Source organism: Pipistrellus kuhlii, unplaced genomic scaffold (assembly GCF_014108245.1).
Source record: "Pipistrellus kuhlii isolate mPipKuh1 unplaced genomic scaffold, mPipKuh1.p scaffold_m20_p_26, whole genome shotgun sequence".
NCBI lineage: Eukaryota > Metazoa > Chordata > Mammalia > Chiroptera > Vespertilionidae > Pipistrellus > Pipistrellus kuhlii.
The window spans coordinates 3,430,189-3,445,264 of record NW_023425525.1 but is presented as its reverse complement, the minus strand read 5'-3'; the positions used below and the strand labels follow the sequence as shown (position 1 = coordinate 3,445,264).

Genomic DNA, 15,076 nt, shown 5'->3' with positions numbered 1-15,076 from the left:
AATGAACGTCTCCCTTTCTGATAGAGGGGCCTGGGGTTAGGGCCTTTCCCTGCAGTGAAAGGAACAAGATGCAGTCGAGATATATACTGAGTGGCCAGATGATGATGACCTCTGAACGCATAATAATCTGGCCATTCAGTGTATATCCTATATAATAAAAAGCTAATGGGCAAATTGTCCCCTTGACTAGGAGTTTGACCAGCAGGAAGGCAGGCCAACTGCCCATCTTCCCTCTCCCTGGCCGGCCTTCCTGTGCTGAGCGGCAGAGGAACAGGTGGTGTGGACACGGGAGAGGCTGACCATGAGGCACGCCGAGGCAGGTTTTCATTTCCTGCCTCAAGCTCCATGGGGGATCTGCACCTCAAATCCCCAGCCATCCTCCAGATAATGAGGAAAATTATTGGCCCGACCTGGTCCTTTAATTTTCCCCACTCATGCCTTGAGCTTTCATTAGTTTTCATATCTCATTAACACACAAATCAGAGTGAGAATTAAACACCTCCTGATTGATGATCTTACTAAAAATGGGAAGCTGAGATCATGGGGCTGTGGGCCCAGCTGAAGAGATGAGGGAGCCATGGTGGGTGCCATGCCAGCCCGCCATGACCACCCTCCGTCTCTTCACTCGTGAGGACATCAGGGAGTGACCCACACCCAGAAACTCTCTGAGTCTCTGCATTTAGGCCTCAACGTGGCACCTTCTCTGAGCAGAGACAGGCTCGAGTCACACTGGGTTTTCCTCTTTTCAACACTGGGGTGAGATTTGCATTAAACCTCACACCAGTTCTCAGTTGTGTGTCTACCCAGAGACGCTCCTGCCCGGGGATAAAGGCCATGTCTGTACACTCCCTCCTTGGGTTCACTCTTTCTAGCCTCCCAGCCTAGAGAGGCAATGCCACTCAGGGAGCCTGAGCTCAGCATTGTGGGCAGAAGGGGCAGGGTTTGGATTGCGGTTCTCCAGATTAATAGCTGTGTGGCTTTGGGCCGCTAACGTGAGCCTCAGTGTTCTCATCTACAAAATGGGGCTCCTCTCAGGCCTGCCTCACACAGTGGTGCTATGGTCTAAATGAACTAATAAGTACAGTGCTTAACAGAGTGTCTGAAATAATATGAGAATTCAATAACCACGACTTTCCTATAAAAGATCTGTTACAGGTAGAAACAGGAATGGAGGAGGGTGGCCATGCATGTCATTACAGGAGTTGAAATATGTCAGCTCTGCAATCTGAACTTACACATCCAAGCCAGCAGGGGGAGCCTCAGGTTCTCTGGAGAGATGGGTAGTTCTCAAAGAATCCTTCCTACTGTTCCTCTCATCCCTCAGCTCATTCCTGAATCTTTGGGGTGGTTTCTCTCTCTGGTGATAGATATATATCCTTTCCTGACATCCACTAGCAAGTTCGGTCATTCACGCTAGAAAATGTCTTGAGACCTGTAAATCCAAAGGATTTGGGGTTATGTCAATAGAATGTCAAGGACGCATAGCCATTAAGGGGAGTCCTAGGGAAACTTCTCAGCACTACAGAATGGATGACCTCTGATTGTTCAGTGATGCTTCTCCCGTGATCGCAGACAATGGCACTCTCATCTGGACAGTGTTGAACTGAGTCCCCTAACTTTAATAATTTTCTTAATTTTACTGATTCAGGTGCATCTTCCCAAAACCTGGAGACATTCCTAGAAAGGTACGTGGAAGAAGTTGTTTTTCATTTTGAAAACTGAATGAGAACTCTGTTGTTATCCATTATCACTTGCACTGGGCATCAGCTAGTCACTCTGCAAACCCTGGGAGATTATTATCCCTTCTCGGGCCAGTGAGCATTGGAAGTGTTCATTTCCATATATCCTTAGAGACAGATCATAAAAATGCATACAAGCTTAGATCTAACCAAAAAAAGACAAAAAGGATTTCATATCCCTGTTTATGAAGGAGAAAACAATTTTGTGCTCATCTGGGGCTTAACATTCAGAATTGGGGCCCTGGGTGCCCAGAATGGAAACTTCGGGCCCACGGGATGTCTTGGGAATCTGGACATAAGTAACCCAGGTAATGCATCTGTGATTATTGACCACAAAGGCTGTGAATGATGCTAAGATGGTAGCGTGCCCCCTGCTGGAGGCTTCACTCCTCAACTTCATGCGTTGATGTGGTCTTTCCCTAACAGAAGATTAAAGCTTATAGAGAAGGATAGTGATACTAAATGGAAGAAAATAGCAAAGTTACCCAGAGGGCGGTCACACAGACTCTTCCACAGGCCCAGCCTGTGACACCAGTTACAGAGCTGGGTTTCCGCATGTTTGACATTCAGCTTCCAGTTTGTCTAGGAACCCACTGTTGGACCACCCGGCCATCGTCATATATGCCATGATTGGAAACGACGTCTGCAATGGGTGAGTTACTACCAAAGAAAGTTTTTGTTTTGTTTTTTAAATTTATTTTTATTGATTCCAAAGAGGAAGAGAGAGGGAGAGAGAGGGAGAAACATCCATGATGAGAGAGAATCATTGATCAGCTGCCTCCTGCACACATCACACTGGGGATGGAGCCCAAAATCCAGGCATGTGCCCTGACTGGGAATCGAACCCTGACTTCCAGATTCATAGGTTGACACTCAACCACTGAGCCAAACCAGCTAGGGCAGTGATAGTGATTCTTGAACAAATATTCACGTTATTTGAATATCCTTAAAATCAAGACGTTGCGATTAGTCAGACTTGAGTTCAAGCCCTGTTTTGTAGGTTGATGCTCAACCACTGAGCAACACCAGCCAGGTGCTAAGAAGGTTTTGAGAATTCTTTGCCTCTGGGTTTCCCCAGTTCCGGCCAATCCTAATGCGCCCATGACCCACAGGAGAAAGCAGTTTTGCTCACCTGCTGATCTCAGTAATGATTTCGGAATGTTGACTGCCTTCGTCCCCCCACGACATTTTGGAAGATTTCTCAGAATCTGTGTGCCCCTGAGGATATGCTGCATATGTGAATGCCATCTGTCCTGAGGTCGTGGCCAGAAGCAGAAAAAGGTGACGCCAGATCTGGAACAACTCCCCAGTAACCACTCACCCTCTGTTTTAGGAAACAGAAAAATAAAGCCCAGGTCACATGATTTGCCTAATTAATTAAGGCCAGTGCCAGACTCCACCCTCAGGAGTGCTTTCCCAAACTTCAAGGTTCAGTGTCCTTCAAGTGTGTTTGCTCTCTCAGACACCTCCATGAGAGCCAAGACCTCTCCCAGTGAGGATGGTGCAGACCTCATGTGTGAGTAAATTCAGGGCAGGAGATGCCACACTGGGATCCAGAATTCTCTGGTGCCAGACCCTGCCTTGCTCCGCCCTTAGGCTGGTTTGCCACTCTCTCAGAACCCAACATCTACCACGTGCTGGGGAACCAGGTCTCAATTCTTTGACAAACCACCTGGGACTCCCCACTAAATAGCAGAGAACCCCAAAACCTTCCATGAGCCCCAGACCCACACCACTGGCTACATCACCTCACCACACAGCAGCCCTAAGAGGCAAGTATGATTGTCCCCATTTCATAGATGAGGAAACTGAGGTTCTGAAAGGTTACCCTCCATGGAGCAATGAGCAGCCACGATGAGAGCCAGCCATGTGCTCTGATGAAGTTCTGTGCCCTTTCCACCGGCCACAAGTGCCTTATTTGCTTTCTCTCACTCATTCACTTGTAGAAGTATGTAGCAAGCACCTGCAATGTGCTGGGCTCTGGGGTCCAGTGGCAAACAGGACTTTCTAAAACTTTCTTTTTCTTTTTTCAATAATGGATATGAAGCAATAAGAAAAGATATAAAATTTCCAGTAACCGTGATAGAACAAGCATTGCTTGAAGAGGAAGGCGGAGAGGCAAAATGGAATGCCCTTTGGCAGGGGGGTCGCCTGAAAGAGCAGCCAATCGGGAAAGTCATGAGAGTTAACTGGAGAGAGATGTTGTAGACACATGATGTGACTTCATTGTTCAGCGTCATTCTGTTTCCCTGCCTGCCATGCAGATGGGAAGTTTCACAGATCAAGTTGTGGACCTTGAAGTGTCAAGCGAATCATAATCAGTCCTGAACTCCTTTGATTCCATGAACTGTGTGTATCAGTTAGGATAGCTGAGGGTATGCTGCAGGAACAAACAGCCCCTAAAATCTTAGGAGAATAAAGCAACAACATGTCAGTCACACTACATGTCCATCAAGAATCATCGTGTGACTCTGTTCCAGGACTCAGATTGGTGTAGTCACTGCTGTCTAGAACATTGCCAAGACCCATGGCAAAGGAAAGGAGCTTTCTAGAGGCTCTGACACCACCAAACATGACATATGTCTCTCCTCACAACTCAGATACCAAACCAGTGCCATGATCAACCCAACCACATGGAATCAGGAAGCCAGAAAATAGCATCAATTACTGCCTCATGGGGGTGGCCTTCAGGGGCAAGCATTTTGAATGTGCATGCATCTGTGCTTGTAATTTGGTAAGATCTCTCCTTTTCCTTGTAACCAACAGGAAGAGTGACCCGGTCCCAGAAATGACCACTCCTGAGCAATTCTATTCCAAGGTCATGGAGACGCTGAAGTACCTGAACGCCCGCCTGCCGAATGGCAGCCACGTGATCTTGTACGGCTTACCAGACGGGACCTTTCTCTGGGATAATCTGCACAACAGATACCATCCTCTCGGTATGGTTTTGAAGACCCTTTTTCTGTTTATCAATGTCAGTGTACATGCAGTTCCAGTACAGATAGATAGTTCACCTTACGTAGGGATACCCTGAAATGCCATCACATTGCATGGGTCAGCAGGGAAGTACCCCCGGCTGCAGGGTCTCAAGGTCAGGGTCTAGCTGTGGGCAGAACCAGATCCAAAGCCGGAAGGGGAAGAAGTAGTGGGCAAAGAATTCAGACCAATCGAACGGTAAGAGTTTCAGGCAGGAAACTCCTTTCACTGAAGGTGAGATCTAAAAATGAGCTGATGAAGCCCAAATAAGAGACAGAAAGCCTTGAGTCCAAGGAAGGATTTCTCCGAATCTCGGTGGTGAGTGCCCTCTGGTGGCCAGATGGAATTCCGTAGCCTGGCTGGTTCCAGATTCCATACTCGGAGTCTGTTTTGGGCACAGAGATAACATTCCTCCTCTCCAACAAGAAAATTGAATCTATCACTCAGCCTAACTGATGGGAGGCGAAAGTGAGAAATAAGACTGTTCCATCACCTTCGGTCTCTCTCTCCGCTCAGAGATAGGGCCTGTTATTTCCTTTACTTTGTGGAGCGTGAGAGAGTGCTAGTGAGTAAGACACCAGCCATTGCCCCTGAGAGCAGGGGAGCCTGGGTTCTCTGTCTGAGCCACAGCTTGGAAGTGGAGGTGCCTTGGGGGCGGATATGCTGAAGGAGGGAGGGGAGACGTGGGAGAAGAAACAGCCCCCACAGATTCTGCCCCTGCAGCTGACCTTTAGAGGTGACCTTTACATGCGCCTGTCATCTTCACTCATGGTGCCTCTCTAACTTGCACCAAAAAATACTTGTGGGCCATATCTGCTCTTTGGGGCTAAAATAAGCGCCCTGGGCCATGCAGGGATGTGGGGGCTGGCCTCTCCCTTCCGTGGCTGCAGGGCCGTGCGTGGCAGCCTTCAGACACTCGCCCTGCCCTGCCGCCCTCACCAGGGGTCACTGGTCAGACCTGGGATTTCATAAACTGGCTCAGGAGGATTTGTCAACTGCCCCCGAGAGCTCCCGTGCTCCCTGGGGACTTGGCACTTCGTTGCCAGGAGAAAGCCGTGCGGGACCAAGTCCATTGTTGGTGATGCAATGGTCCCTCAGGTGCCCTTGTGTCCCTCCACCTGTGTCCAGAGGCGGCCAGGCTCCTCGGGCCACCCTAGCTGTGCCAGCAGCTCACGGAGAAAGCAAACTCTTAGCCCCCGCCCCCCACTCCAGCTCTGAATGTCAAGGGGGTCCAGAAAGAAAGGAAACATGGGTGTTCCTCAAGAGCCATGCCATCTGGACGTGAGGGCAGGTCCCTGGGCGTGTGCCAGCCAGCCTTCTGCAGGGAGGCAGGGCCAGCCTACGTGTCCCATTGGCTGCCACATCCCAGCCTCGCTGTCTTCCAGGCCAGCTGAACAGGGACGTGACCTACGGGCAGTTGTACGCCTTCCTGAGCTGCCTTCAGGTGAGCTGGCCTGCCTGTCCCGAGGCCCTGCCCCTCACTGCCTTTGTGCCCTGGTAATCACAGAGTCCTCCCCCCCAGGTCAGCCCCTGCTCCGGCTGGATGACAGCCAACGAGACCCTCCAGACACTCACCTCACAGGTAGGACTGGCGCAGCCCCGTGGTAGCGTGTTGGCTCATTCTTGCCCTGCGTTTGCTGCAATGTTTGCACCAGGAATGGGGTTTGGGCAGCATGCTGGCCCTCAAGCTGGTGAACAGAAACACTGAACTTCTGGGGGGCTTGTTGGGGCCAGGGAATGTGCCTCTCCCCTTTCACCTCCTCTGGATCTATCACTCTTACAGTGTCTGTCAGTCACTGTACTGTATGTGTGTGTCTGTCTCTCTCCTATGTACTTACGCGTGTACACACACACACACACACACACACACACACACCTTTGAGAGCCCTTTGGAGGTGTGTTTATAGAGGTGGAGAGAAGTGAGCGAGGTGAGACCTGGTCTGAGTCCCCCCAAGTTCAGGGAGGACCGACACCTCAGAGCCTTCCTCTCCTCTCTATGAGAGCCTGGGGCCCATGCAGCTCTTCCACACGTTAAGATTAGGGTCAAGGTCAGGGTCAGGGTCAGGGTTAGGTTCAGGGCCAGGGTTAGCCTTCTCTTTGTAAGAGACTCATTGAATTCCTTGTACAAATACACTTCCGTTTTTAAAAACCTTGGAGAATGTTAAGAAACTCACCAACAAAAGTAACAAAGTTCACCCCAAATCTCACCGCCCGAAGTCAGTGCGTGTGCGTGTCTTTCCAGTATTGCTTCCATAGGTTGTGCCTACACGGTGTCTGAAAGCACATGTCTGACCTTCATCCACTATCCCTCCACACCCTGACCTTGTGTTTGTGTTAGAGTGTATGACACAGGAACTTGCTGTGATTTATCTCACCCCCTTGGAGCTGGACATACAGGTCGTAGGGGTTTCCAATTGTTCTCTGTGACAAACAGCATTGGGATGGACGTGTGTGTGTGCACGCACGCGCGCGCCATGTCTGTTAAGACACATTTCTAGAAAAATGCCTGGGTCTAAGAGTGAGCTGTGTTTGAGGAGGTGACCCATCTTGCTGAGCTACTCTTAGAAAGGTCAAACAGACCTTTGGCCTTCTGGGTCTCCGATTCCTGGGCGCTAGTCTCCATTGTCACGACTGTTCATCCTGTCCTGGCCGATGCCATGGGGAGAATGGTATCTTATTGCTTTCATTTGCGCCCATTTGGTTCCTAATGAAGCTTAACAGGTTGCATGCGTGTTGGCCGTGTGTGCAGGAAGAGAATTCATGGTGCAGAGCTGCTCCGAGTGCCTCTGAGAGGACGGCTGATCAGGGAGGGAGGATGGGGAGGGAGGGTAGAGACCATCCATTTCTTCGTTCCGTCTGAATCACCCGCTCACTCCAGTCAAGGCCTCGGTTTCATGGAATTCTCCCCATTTCCCTCGCTTTCAGAGAGCAGCACAGCTCTCCAATACACTGAAGAAGATTGCCACCAGCCAGAAATTCACCAGCTTCCATCTGTACTATGTGGATTTTGACTTCCAAGAAAGTGAGTGTTGCTGGGCTTTGGTCATGACACAGACAAGAGCAGCAGCCAGGGAGAGCCGGCCCCGGCAGCTGGAACCCACAGGCAGCAGATTGGACGGGGTCTCCCCTGGTACTCTCACATACTAAGAGCTCCCGCACTGAAATAAGGCGGAGTATGGAAGGGGACGCTCACGCCTGATTTCACTGTCATCTTAGAAACCCTCAAACACAGCCAGCAACCAGGTGGAGAATGGTTAGGCAGGGGCCAGTGGGTCCAGGGGATCACCTTTGTTCTGGCCAGTACGGCAGCATCTGCTTGCCAATGGGCTACAGACAAGTGTGATGGGGACAGGGGCCAAGGCGGTGCCTCCCACCGTGGGCACTGATTTGCCTACTTGGCCACGATGCAGATTCCCAGGCCCCGCACAGAAATAAATGAATCCGAGTTCCTATGGGAATGACCTCAGGTTTGCCTGTGGCGAGATGGACAGCCCGGGTCTCAGCTTCCTAGAAAGGACATTGGTATGTCTCTGCTGCCATTCTGTCCAGACACAGGGGCCCCTGAGGCGTGGCCATGGCAATAGGCATGTTCCTTCACACCTTGACTCTGAAAAATTATTATTATTTTTAAACATACTTTTATTGATTTCAGAGAGGCAAGGAGAGGGAGAGAGAGAGGGAAACATCAATGATGAGAGAGAATCATTGATCAGTAGCCTCCTGCACACGCCCCACTAGGGACCAAGTCTGCAAACTAGGCATGCACGCTGACCGGAAATTGAACCCATGACCTCCTGGTAAATAGGTCAACACTCAACCACTGAGTCATGCCGCCTGGCTGAAAAAAATGATGGTTGACTGGCTTTAATCCTCCCAGCCTCATGTTCATTGCTAAGCAATTGTTGTACAAGAAACACACCTCCATGGATGGACTGACCTCTGGGTAGCGCTAATGGAAAGCTTTGCCATGCATGCACAGGATGGGCCATTCCTCCTCCGGAGGTCTTCCTCTCTGCCTCCCTGCCACCCCACCCAGCCCGAGCAGCCAGGGGAAGCAGATGGCCCTCGTGAATCATCGCACATCACATTAGCTGACACGGGCGGCATTGCGGAGTCTAGTACTTCAACTCTGAGCATCTTCCCAACAAGACTGATGGCCCTTAACTAGATTTCCTGCCTAGGTGATGCCTGTTTCCCTCATGGGGAGAGGCATTTTGATGGATAGCCTTGCATTAAAATGCAGAGCTAATGACTCATTAATGAATTCCTGCTGTAAACAAATATACCACCACGTGCTCTCTGATCATCGTCAACCTTGAACCTAGAGGAAGTTATTAAAAATAGAATCATGTCTAACATGCACAGGGTATGTCCTCACTTTCCGAGGGAGCCTCCACTCTGTGCTTCATTACCTTTGGGGCTACAGGCAGTTCCCTGCACAATTCAGAGACCCGAAAAGGGGCGGCCATATCTGCGGGACACATGTCTGCCATGGTTACAGGAATGTGTGACCTCCTTAAAGCCGGGCCCGGGACACTGCTGGTCCCCAGGAAAGAGTGCCATTTCTTTCCATCACACCTGCTACCCAGCGTGTGGTCTGGGGCTACTTATAAATGCAGAACCCCGCCACACTCCTCATTGGGCCTAGGAGCCTGCATTTTAGCACAGTCTACAGACAATCCCGTGCATGTTAAAATGTAATAAATGAGGCTCTGTAATGCTGCCAGATTAAGATTGTTTGTCAGTGGGGCATCAGGTTTTTGCTATATCCTGCCATGTGCTGTGTAGGTGCTGGGGATAGAGCCCTCAACAAAACAGAACATTCCTTATCTTCATGAAGGGTCTAATCCTGGCCAGCATTGCACTGATGACCTTGATGCTTGTCAGGAGAGGTCATCAGCCCATTCTTGTCCTCAGAACAGCAATAAATGCAGTAACAAAGCAAAAAAAAAAAAAGTTCTCTTATCCCAAACTGAATGTTCTAAACCACATGGCTGCCGGCACTTCACCGAGAAACCTCCCTGTGTCTCTCGGGCTTAGCCATCCTTATCGACAGTTCGAGGGCCTTCCTGTTTTATAATTTCCTCAAAAGCAAATAGGAAGATCCCATCGGGCACAGGGCCTTCCTCGCCTTCCCCACGTGAAGTCCACGCGCACTGCACTGGGGAGGACAGACGGATGCAGTGGGAGGAAAGTGGAGGGAGAGGGACAGGGGCCGGGACTGATGCAGCTGATGCAGCACCTGCATTGCACATCCAGGTGCCCGGTGTTTGCACATCCAGGTGCCTGGAAGAGCTGGAGGTTTTTCTAGTTTCTAGGAACCATAGTAAGAACTTGACTTATGCCCCAGGTTCCACTACTGCAAAGGGAATTTTGACCTTGAAAGCTTAGCATTTTCCAGAACAGGCAGAGGGACCGTCCACTCCTAGACCCGTCTCTGTGGGGAACTACCCACCTGGGCAGCTCACAGCCTGGCCATCTGGTCCACCCCATGGGGGTGAGGGGGTGTGCATGTGCCCTCCAGGAAAAGGCCAGCATTTACACCGGAAAGAACCGTGTGCCTGTCCCAACTTGGACCAGAGGAGCTGCAACCTCAGGCACATGAAATATCCACACAGCTTTTGTCTCCTTTTGAGCAACGTGGCAATAAGGGCAAACGGGACCCAGGTACGGATGAGGGCACCTTGCAACAGAATAGGGACTCAGCAATGAAATAGGGACATCCCCTCCCACCACTCAGCCCCACCCCACCTCGGTCACCTGTGCATGTGAAGCCCCTGTCGCCATCTCCCAGGGCTAATGAGGCCTGGACAACAAATGTGTATTCTCTTTCAATGTCCAGCTCTGTGCCATCACTGATACACAGTGGGCCACGCCGGTCCCTCAGAGGAAGCCATGGTGGAAATGCACCTGTCACTGTGCTCCCCTTTCACGAGACATGAAGACCCACTTATCAAACCTGCAGTCTGCAAGGTCCCAAGAACATCTTTCCTTTCTGTGCTGCACTTGACCTGTGGCATCGTCATATCCTCTTTTTAAATATGAAACTCACCATTCCACACCCGCGACAGAGCAAATCGCACTGGAGGGCCTGCCCCCCAAGGGTGGGCACCCCACCCGGCCCTGAAAGATGGGTGCTTGTCTCCAGAGGCTCTCTGCTCCTGCTGACCCACCCGCCTGACCTGGCCATGAGCTACACAGAGGAAGCAATTTCCCCCGTGGGAAAGGGCAGCTGAGCGGGCAAGGGCCTTATCCGGGTCTGCGCCACACCTCCACTCAGAGGAGGGAAAGTGCCACTGGGCTGGCAAGGCCATTTCCACACTGACTGCTGGAATACGCCGCCCACTACCCTCTGCTTCCATGGCAACGCCTTGGGAGCACACCGTGCCTCAGATCCTGCCATGCACCTACAAAAACAACCCATGACCTCATGGTGCGGACCAGCTTGTGGGTCTCTCTTCTTAAATATCTGAGAGCGTTTTTGGCCATTAAAGAGCCACATGTGTTCTATGAATCTCCTCTCAGGACATCTGTGGCCACTCAGAAAAGCAGGTCATTAGCCTGAAGAGTCCCTCTGACTTCCCAGGTAAAGAAAATACATCTTGTGACAAATCCCGAGAGGTTATTCACGATCGTTCATGAAGAACAAAGAGGGCCTGGCCAGACTCAGTGGTTGAGCATTGACCTATGAACCAGGAGATCACAGTTCAATTCCCAGTCAGGGCACATGTCCATTTTGCAGGCTAAATCCCCAGTAGGGGGCGTGCAGGCAGTAGCCAATCAATGATTTTCTCTTATTATTGATGTTTTTCTCTATCCCTCTAAATGTCAATAAAATACATTTTTTTTAAAAAGGGAGAAGCAAAGAGGGCACAGATCCCTGCCTTTGAGTTTTCTGCAGGCCAAACAGGGAAGAACTGGAGGAACCTTAGCCATGCCTGCGCCCCTCTCTGGACCTCGGGGAGTGAGCACGTGGGCCACTCTGGGGCAGCAGTTCCAGGCTTTTCTCCCAGGAGGCTCTCGAAGAATGTGTTTCCCTCAGGCACTCTCACAGACTATGCTACTACAGTGTAGGGTTCACATACTGTTGCCTCGAGCAGCAGACACTCCGGGCCTGTCACCCCGGTGAAGGACAGCGGTATTGCTTTCCATCACTCGGGTTGTGATGCTGAGATAATCGACATGTTGGACATAATCATATTTCTGACGCCCTGTAGGATCTTTGAGGATGACAGGTTGCCACAGGCAGGCAGGTGTGGAAATGGCAGCCATCAAAGGCAATGTTAGCACATGTGCTCCCTGTCCTGCCTCTGCGATGCTGCCCCTCTGTCCGCTGGGAAATGAGATGGACTGGAATGGGTGCCGAATATTCCAGAGCTCACCTGGCCCCACCACACAACCACCTCCACTGGCACATGTGTTCCTTCTGAGTTAGGAAAACAACAATCACACAGTGGGGAGATCATCTCTGTCCAGAAAACCACATACACACACACACCCTGCCCCCAACACGAGATAACGTCTCATGGGCAGTCCAGGTGGGTGAGCCCGGCTCGGGAGGCAGCGGGCAGCTCTGGCGACGGTCCCTGCTCTAACCCTCTGGCTCTCTGTGTGCCCTGCAGTCGTGAAGAAGTGGCAGAAGAGAGGCGGGCAGCCCTGGCAGCTCCTTGAACCCGTGGATGGATTCCACCCCAATGAGGTGAGCTGACATACCATGGTCATTGGCAACTACCTGTTAGGTTACTTTTTAACGTAATTATGCATTCCACACATGGGTTAGATAAAGAATCAATAAAAGTACAGGGAAAATCAGAGGAAGAGGAAAACAAGGTGGAAATGATACCCGGCCTTTGACTTTATGTCTACAGTTCGCACTCATGTAACGTGTGTGGGGAAGTTCTGAGAGATACCTATTACCTTGCTCTGTGCTTCCCAGGGGTCAGTGCAGAGAGCGGCCTAGTAGGGAAGCTGTCTGCCATTTTCAAAATTTTGAAAGATGAGAGTCCTCCACCACTCTGGTCTTTCTGACTCAGCCTTGGTGAGGATGGGGTGGCAATGACCAGGGCCGACCTGGGAAGTGCTTTTGGTGTCCTCTCCTGTGGCCTTGGCCTTGATGGTCAGCCAGGCCAGGGGGAGGGCCGGCCATCCCCTCAGGAGTGGGAGTCTGCACTCTTCCCCTTCCAGGCGAGGGACTCCGGTGCAGCCCTCCCTGTGGCTTCACTGGTGCCCTTTGGCACATTGGGTTTTCCCACCAGAATGGGAGCTCTTTAAGGAAAGGATCCGATGGGCTCGTCTCCGAAACCCAAGCTCTAGGTGTTACCTGTCCACAGAGAAAGAGACAAGTGGCTTTCTGAGGAATGTGTTTGTTATCTATTACTCAGTCACAAATCGGCACAAGTTCAGTGAAACAATATTCATCTCTTCTCTCACAGCCACTGAGTGAGGAGTGCCTGGCACTGAACAGGGTCTTCTGCTTCGGGTATCGCAGGCTAAAGTCCAGATGTATCACCTGGGCTGCATGCTCATCCAGAGACCCAACCGGGGCAGAGCTGTTTTCAGATTCACGTGGGTTGTGGACAGAATCCACAATTCCCCTGTGAGGTAGGACTGAGGACCGGCTCCAGCTGGATGTCAGCAGGAGGCACCCTCCCCCCCTGCCACCTGGCTTCCTGCTTCACCAGGGCCACAAGGAGGGTCCCCGGTGGCAGAGTGGTTTTACATAATGTTTCGTCCTCACTGAAGTGACCTTTCACCTTTGCCATGTTCTGCTGGTGAGAACCAAGCAATAGGTCCCACCCTCACCAGGGAAGGGATCGTACAAAGCAAAAAATGATGGTAGGAATCCAGAGTGTGTTCCACACGAAGAAGAGAGGGGGTCTTGCTGGTGAAGTCTTTACTGGGTTGTCATTTCCGTTTTGCTCCTCCTCACAGGTGGCGTCACTGCTGCTGGTAGATGGCTTGTGGGACAAGTTGCGGCTGCAATGGCCCCAGGTCCTGGGGAAGGAGAATCCCTTCAACACCCAGATTGAACAGGTGTTTGGAGACCAAGGGGGACACTGAGTCCCCCGGGGACATGGGCTCCCAGAAACAGAAACTTGGGTAAACTCATCCAGCGCATAGTTCCAGGGCTGCTATGTCACAGGCTCACAGGCCTCTCTCTAACAGCCCCTCTGCAGTGCTTTTCTCTCCTCTAGGAGCACATCTGAATGACAGTGTGACTCTCTGAGCTTCTGGGTTCAGTTTCCTGACCACTGATCCTCATACAATCCTATGTAATAAAGAGGTGATATGCAAATTGACTATCACACCCTGTCACAAGATGGCTGCCACAAGCTGGCCTGTGGGGAGGGCAGTAAGGGGCAACCAAGCCATCAAGGGAGGGCAGTTGGAGGTGACCACGCCTGCAGGGGAGGGAAGGCAGTTAGGGGTGGGTGACCAAGCCATCAGGGGAGGACAGGTGGGGACAACTAGGCCTGTAGGGGAGGGCAGCTGGGGGCAATTGGGTTGGCAGGGGAGCAGTTAGGCATTGATCAGGCTGGCATGGGAGTGGTTAGGGGCAATCAGTCAGACAAAAGGCAGGCAGGTGAGTGGTTGGGAGTCAGTAGTCCCAGATTGTGAGAGGGATGTCTGACTGCCGGTTTAGGCCCAATCGGACATCCCCTGAGGGGTCCCAGATTGGAGATGGTGCATGCTGGGCTGAGGGACACCGCCCCCACACATACAGTACACGAATGTCATGCACCAGGCCTCTAGTCTTTAATAAAGAGCTTTGGGCCCAGTCAATGTGGCCCATGAACCAAGATGTCACCAGTTTGATTCCCAGTCAGGGCCCATGCCTGGGTTTCAGGCTCCATCCCCAGAAGGGGGTGTGCAGGAGCATCTGATGGATGTTTCCCTTTCACAGATGTTTCTCTATCCCTCTCTCTTCCTTGCTCTCTAAAATCAATAAAAACAAATTTTTTAATTTTTTTAATTAAAAAGAAAAAGAGCTTTGGGTGCTGTTCCTAGCAAGAGAGCATCTGTGCCCTTGAATGGCTAATTGTGGTAAAAAACAAAACAAAAACAAATAATTATTCCAGCATATTGGGCAACTTCCCCAGGTCTTATGTGCCAGGCTCTGACCCCTCTTGGTTAGGATATAGGACACAAAACACAGTGGCATTTTTCACTGCCTTTGTCAGGAGAGCTGCATCACTCCAGAAAGTTCTTCCAGTCCTCCCCAATTTCCTGCCCTCCAGGCAAACACTTTTTTTTTTTTTTTTTTTTTGTCATTTCTGTTTTGCTCCTCTGCGTTTGTCCGTTTGTCCCGTATACAATCGGTTCTTACTCTTCAGGGCAGTCATTATCTCCAGAGTCGCCTG

The 15,076-nt window shown here is 51.0% G+C and overlaps 1 protein-coding gene across 2 annotated transcripts in view; it reads left to right on the top strand.

The window, feature by feature from the left end:
* AOAH (acyloxyacyl hydrolase) overlaps positions 1-14,014 on the top strand; it is a 73,795-nt gene extending 59,781 nt beyond the window's left edge. For both annotated transcript variants that reach the window (XM_036453833.2, XM_036453832.2), the window contains exons 14-21: positions 1,649-1,685; positions 2,317-2,391; positions 4,506-4,678; positions 6,101-6,159; positions 6,238-6,297; positions 7,641-7,737; positions 12,338-12,414; positions 13,647-14,014. In XM_036453833.2, the coding sequence (XP_036309726.1) occupies positions 1,649-1,685; positions 2,317-2,391; positions 4,506-4,678; positions 6,101-6,159; positions 6,238-6,297; positions 7,641-7,737; positions 12,338-12,414; positions 13,647-13,775 (707 nt within the window). In that variant the 3' untranslated portion in view covers positions 13,776-14,014. The remainder of the gene's footprint in view (positions 1-1,648; positions 1,686-2,316; positions 2,392-4,505; positions 4,679-6,100; positions 6,160-6,237; positions 6,298-7,640; positions 7,738-12,337; positions 12,415-13,646) is intronic.
* The last annotated feature ends 1,062 nt before the right edge of the window (positions 14,015-15,076 follow it).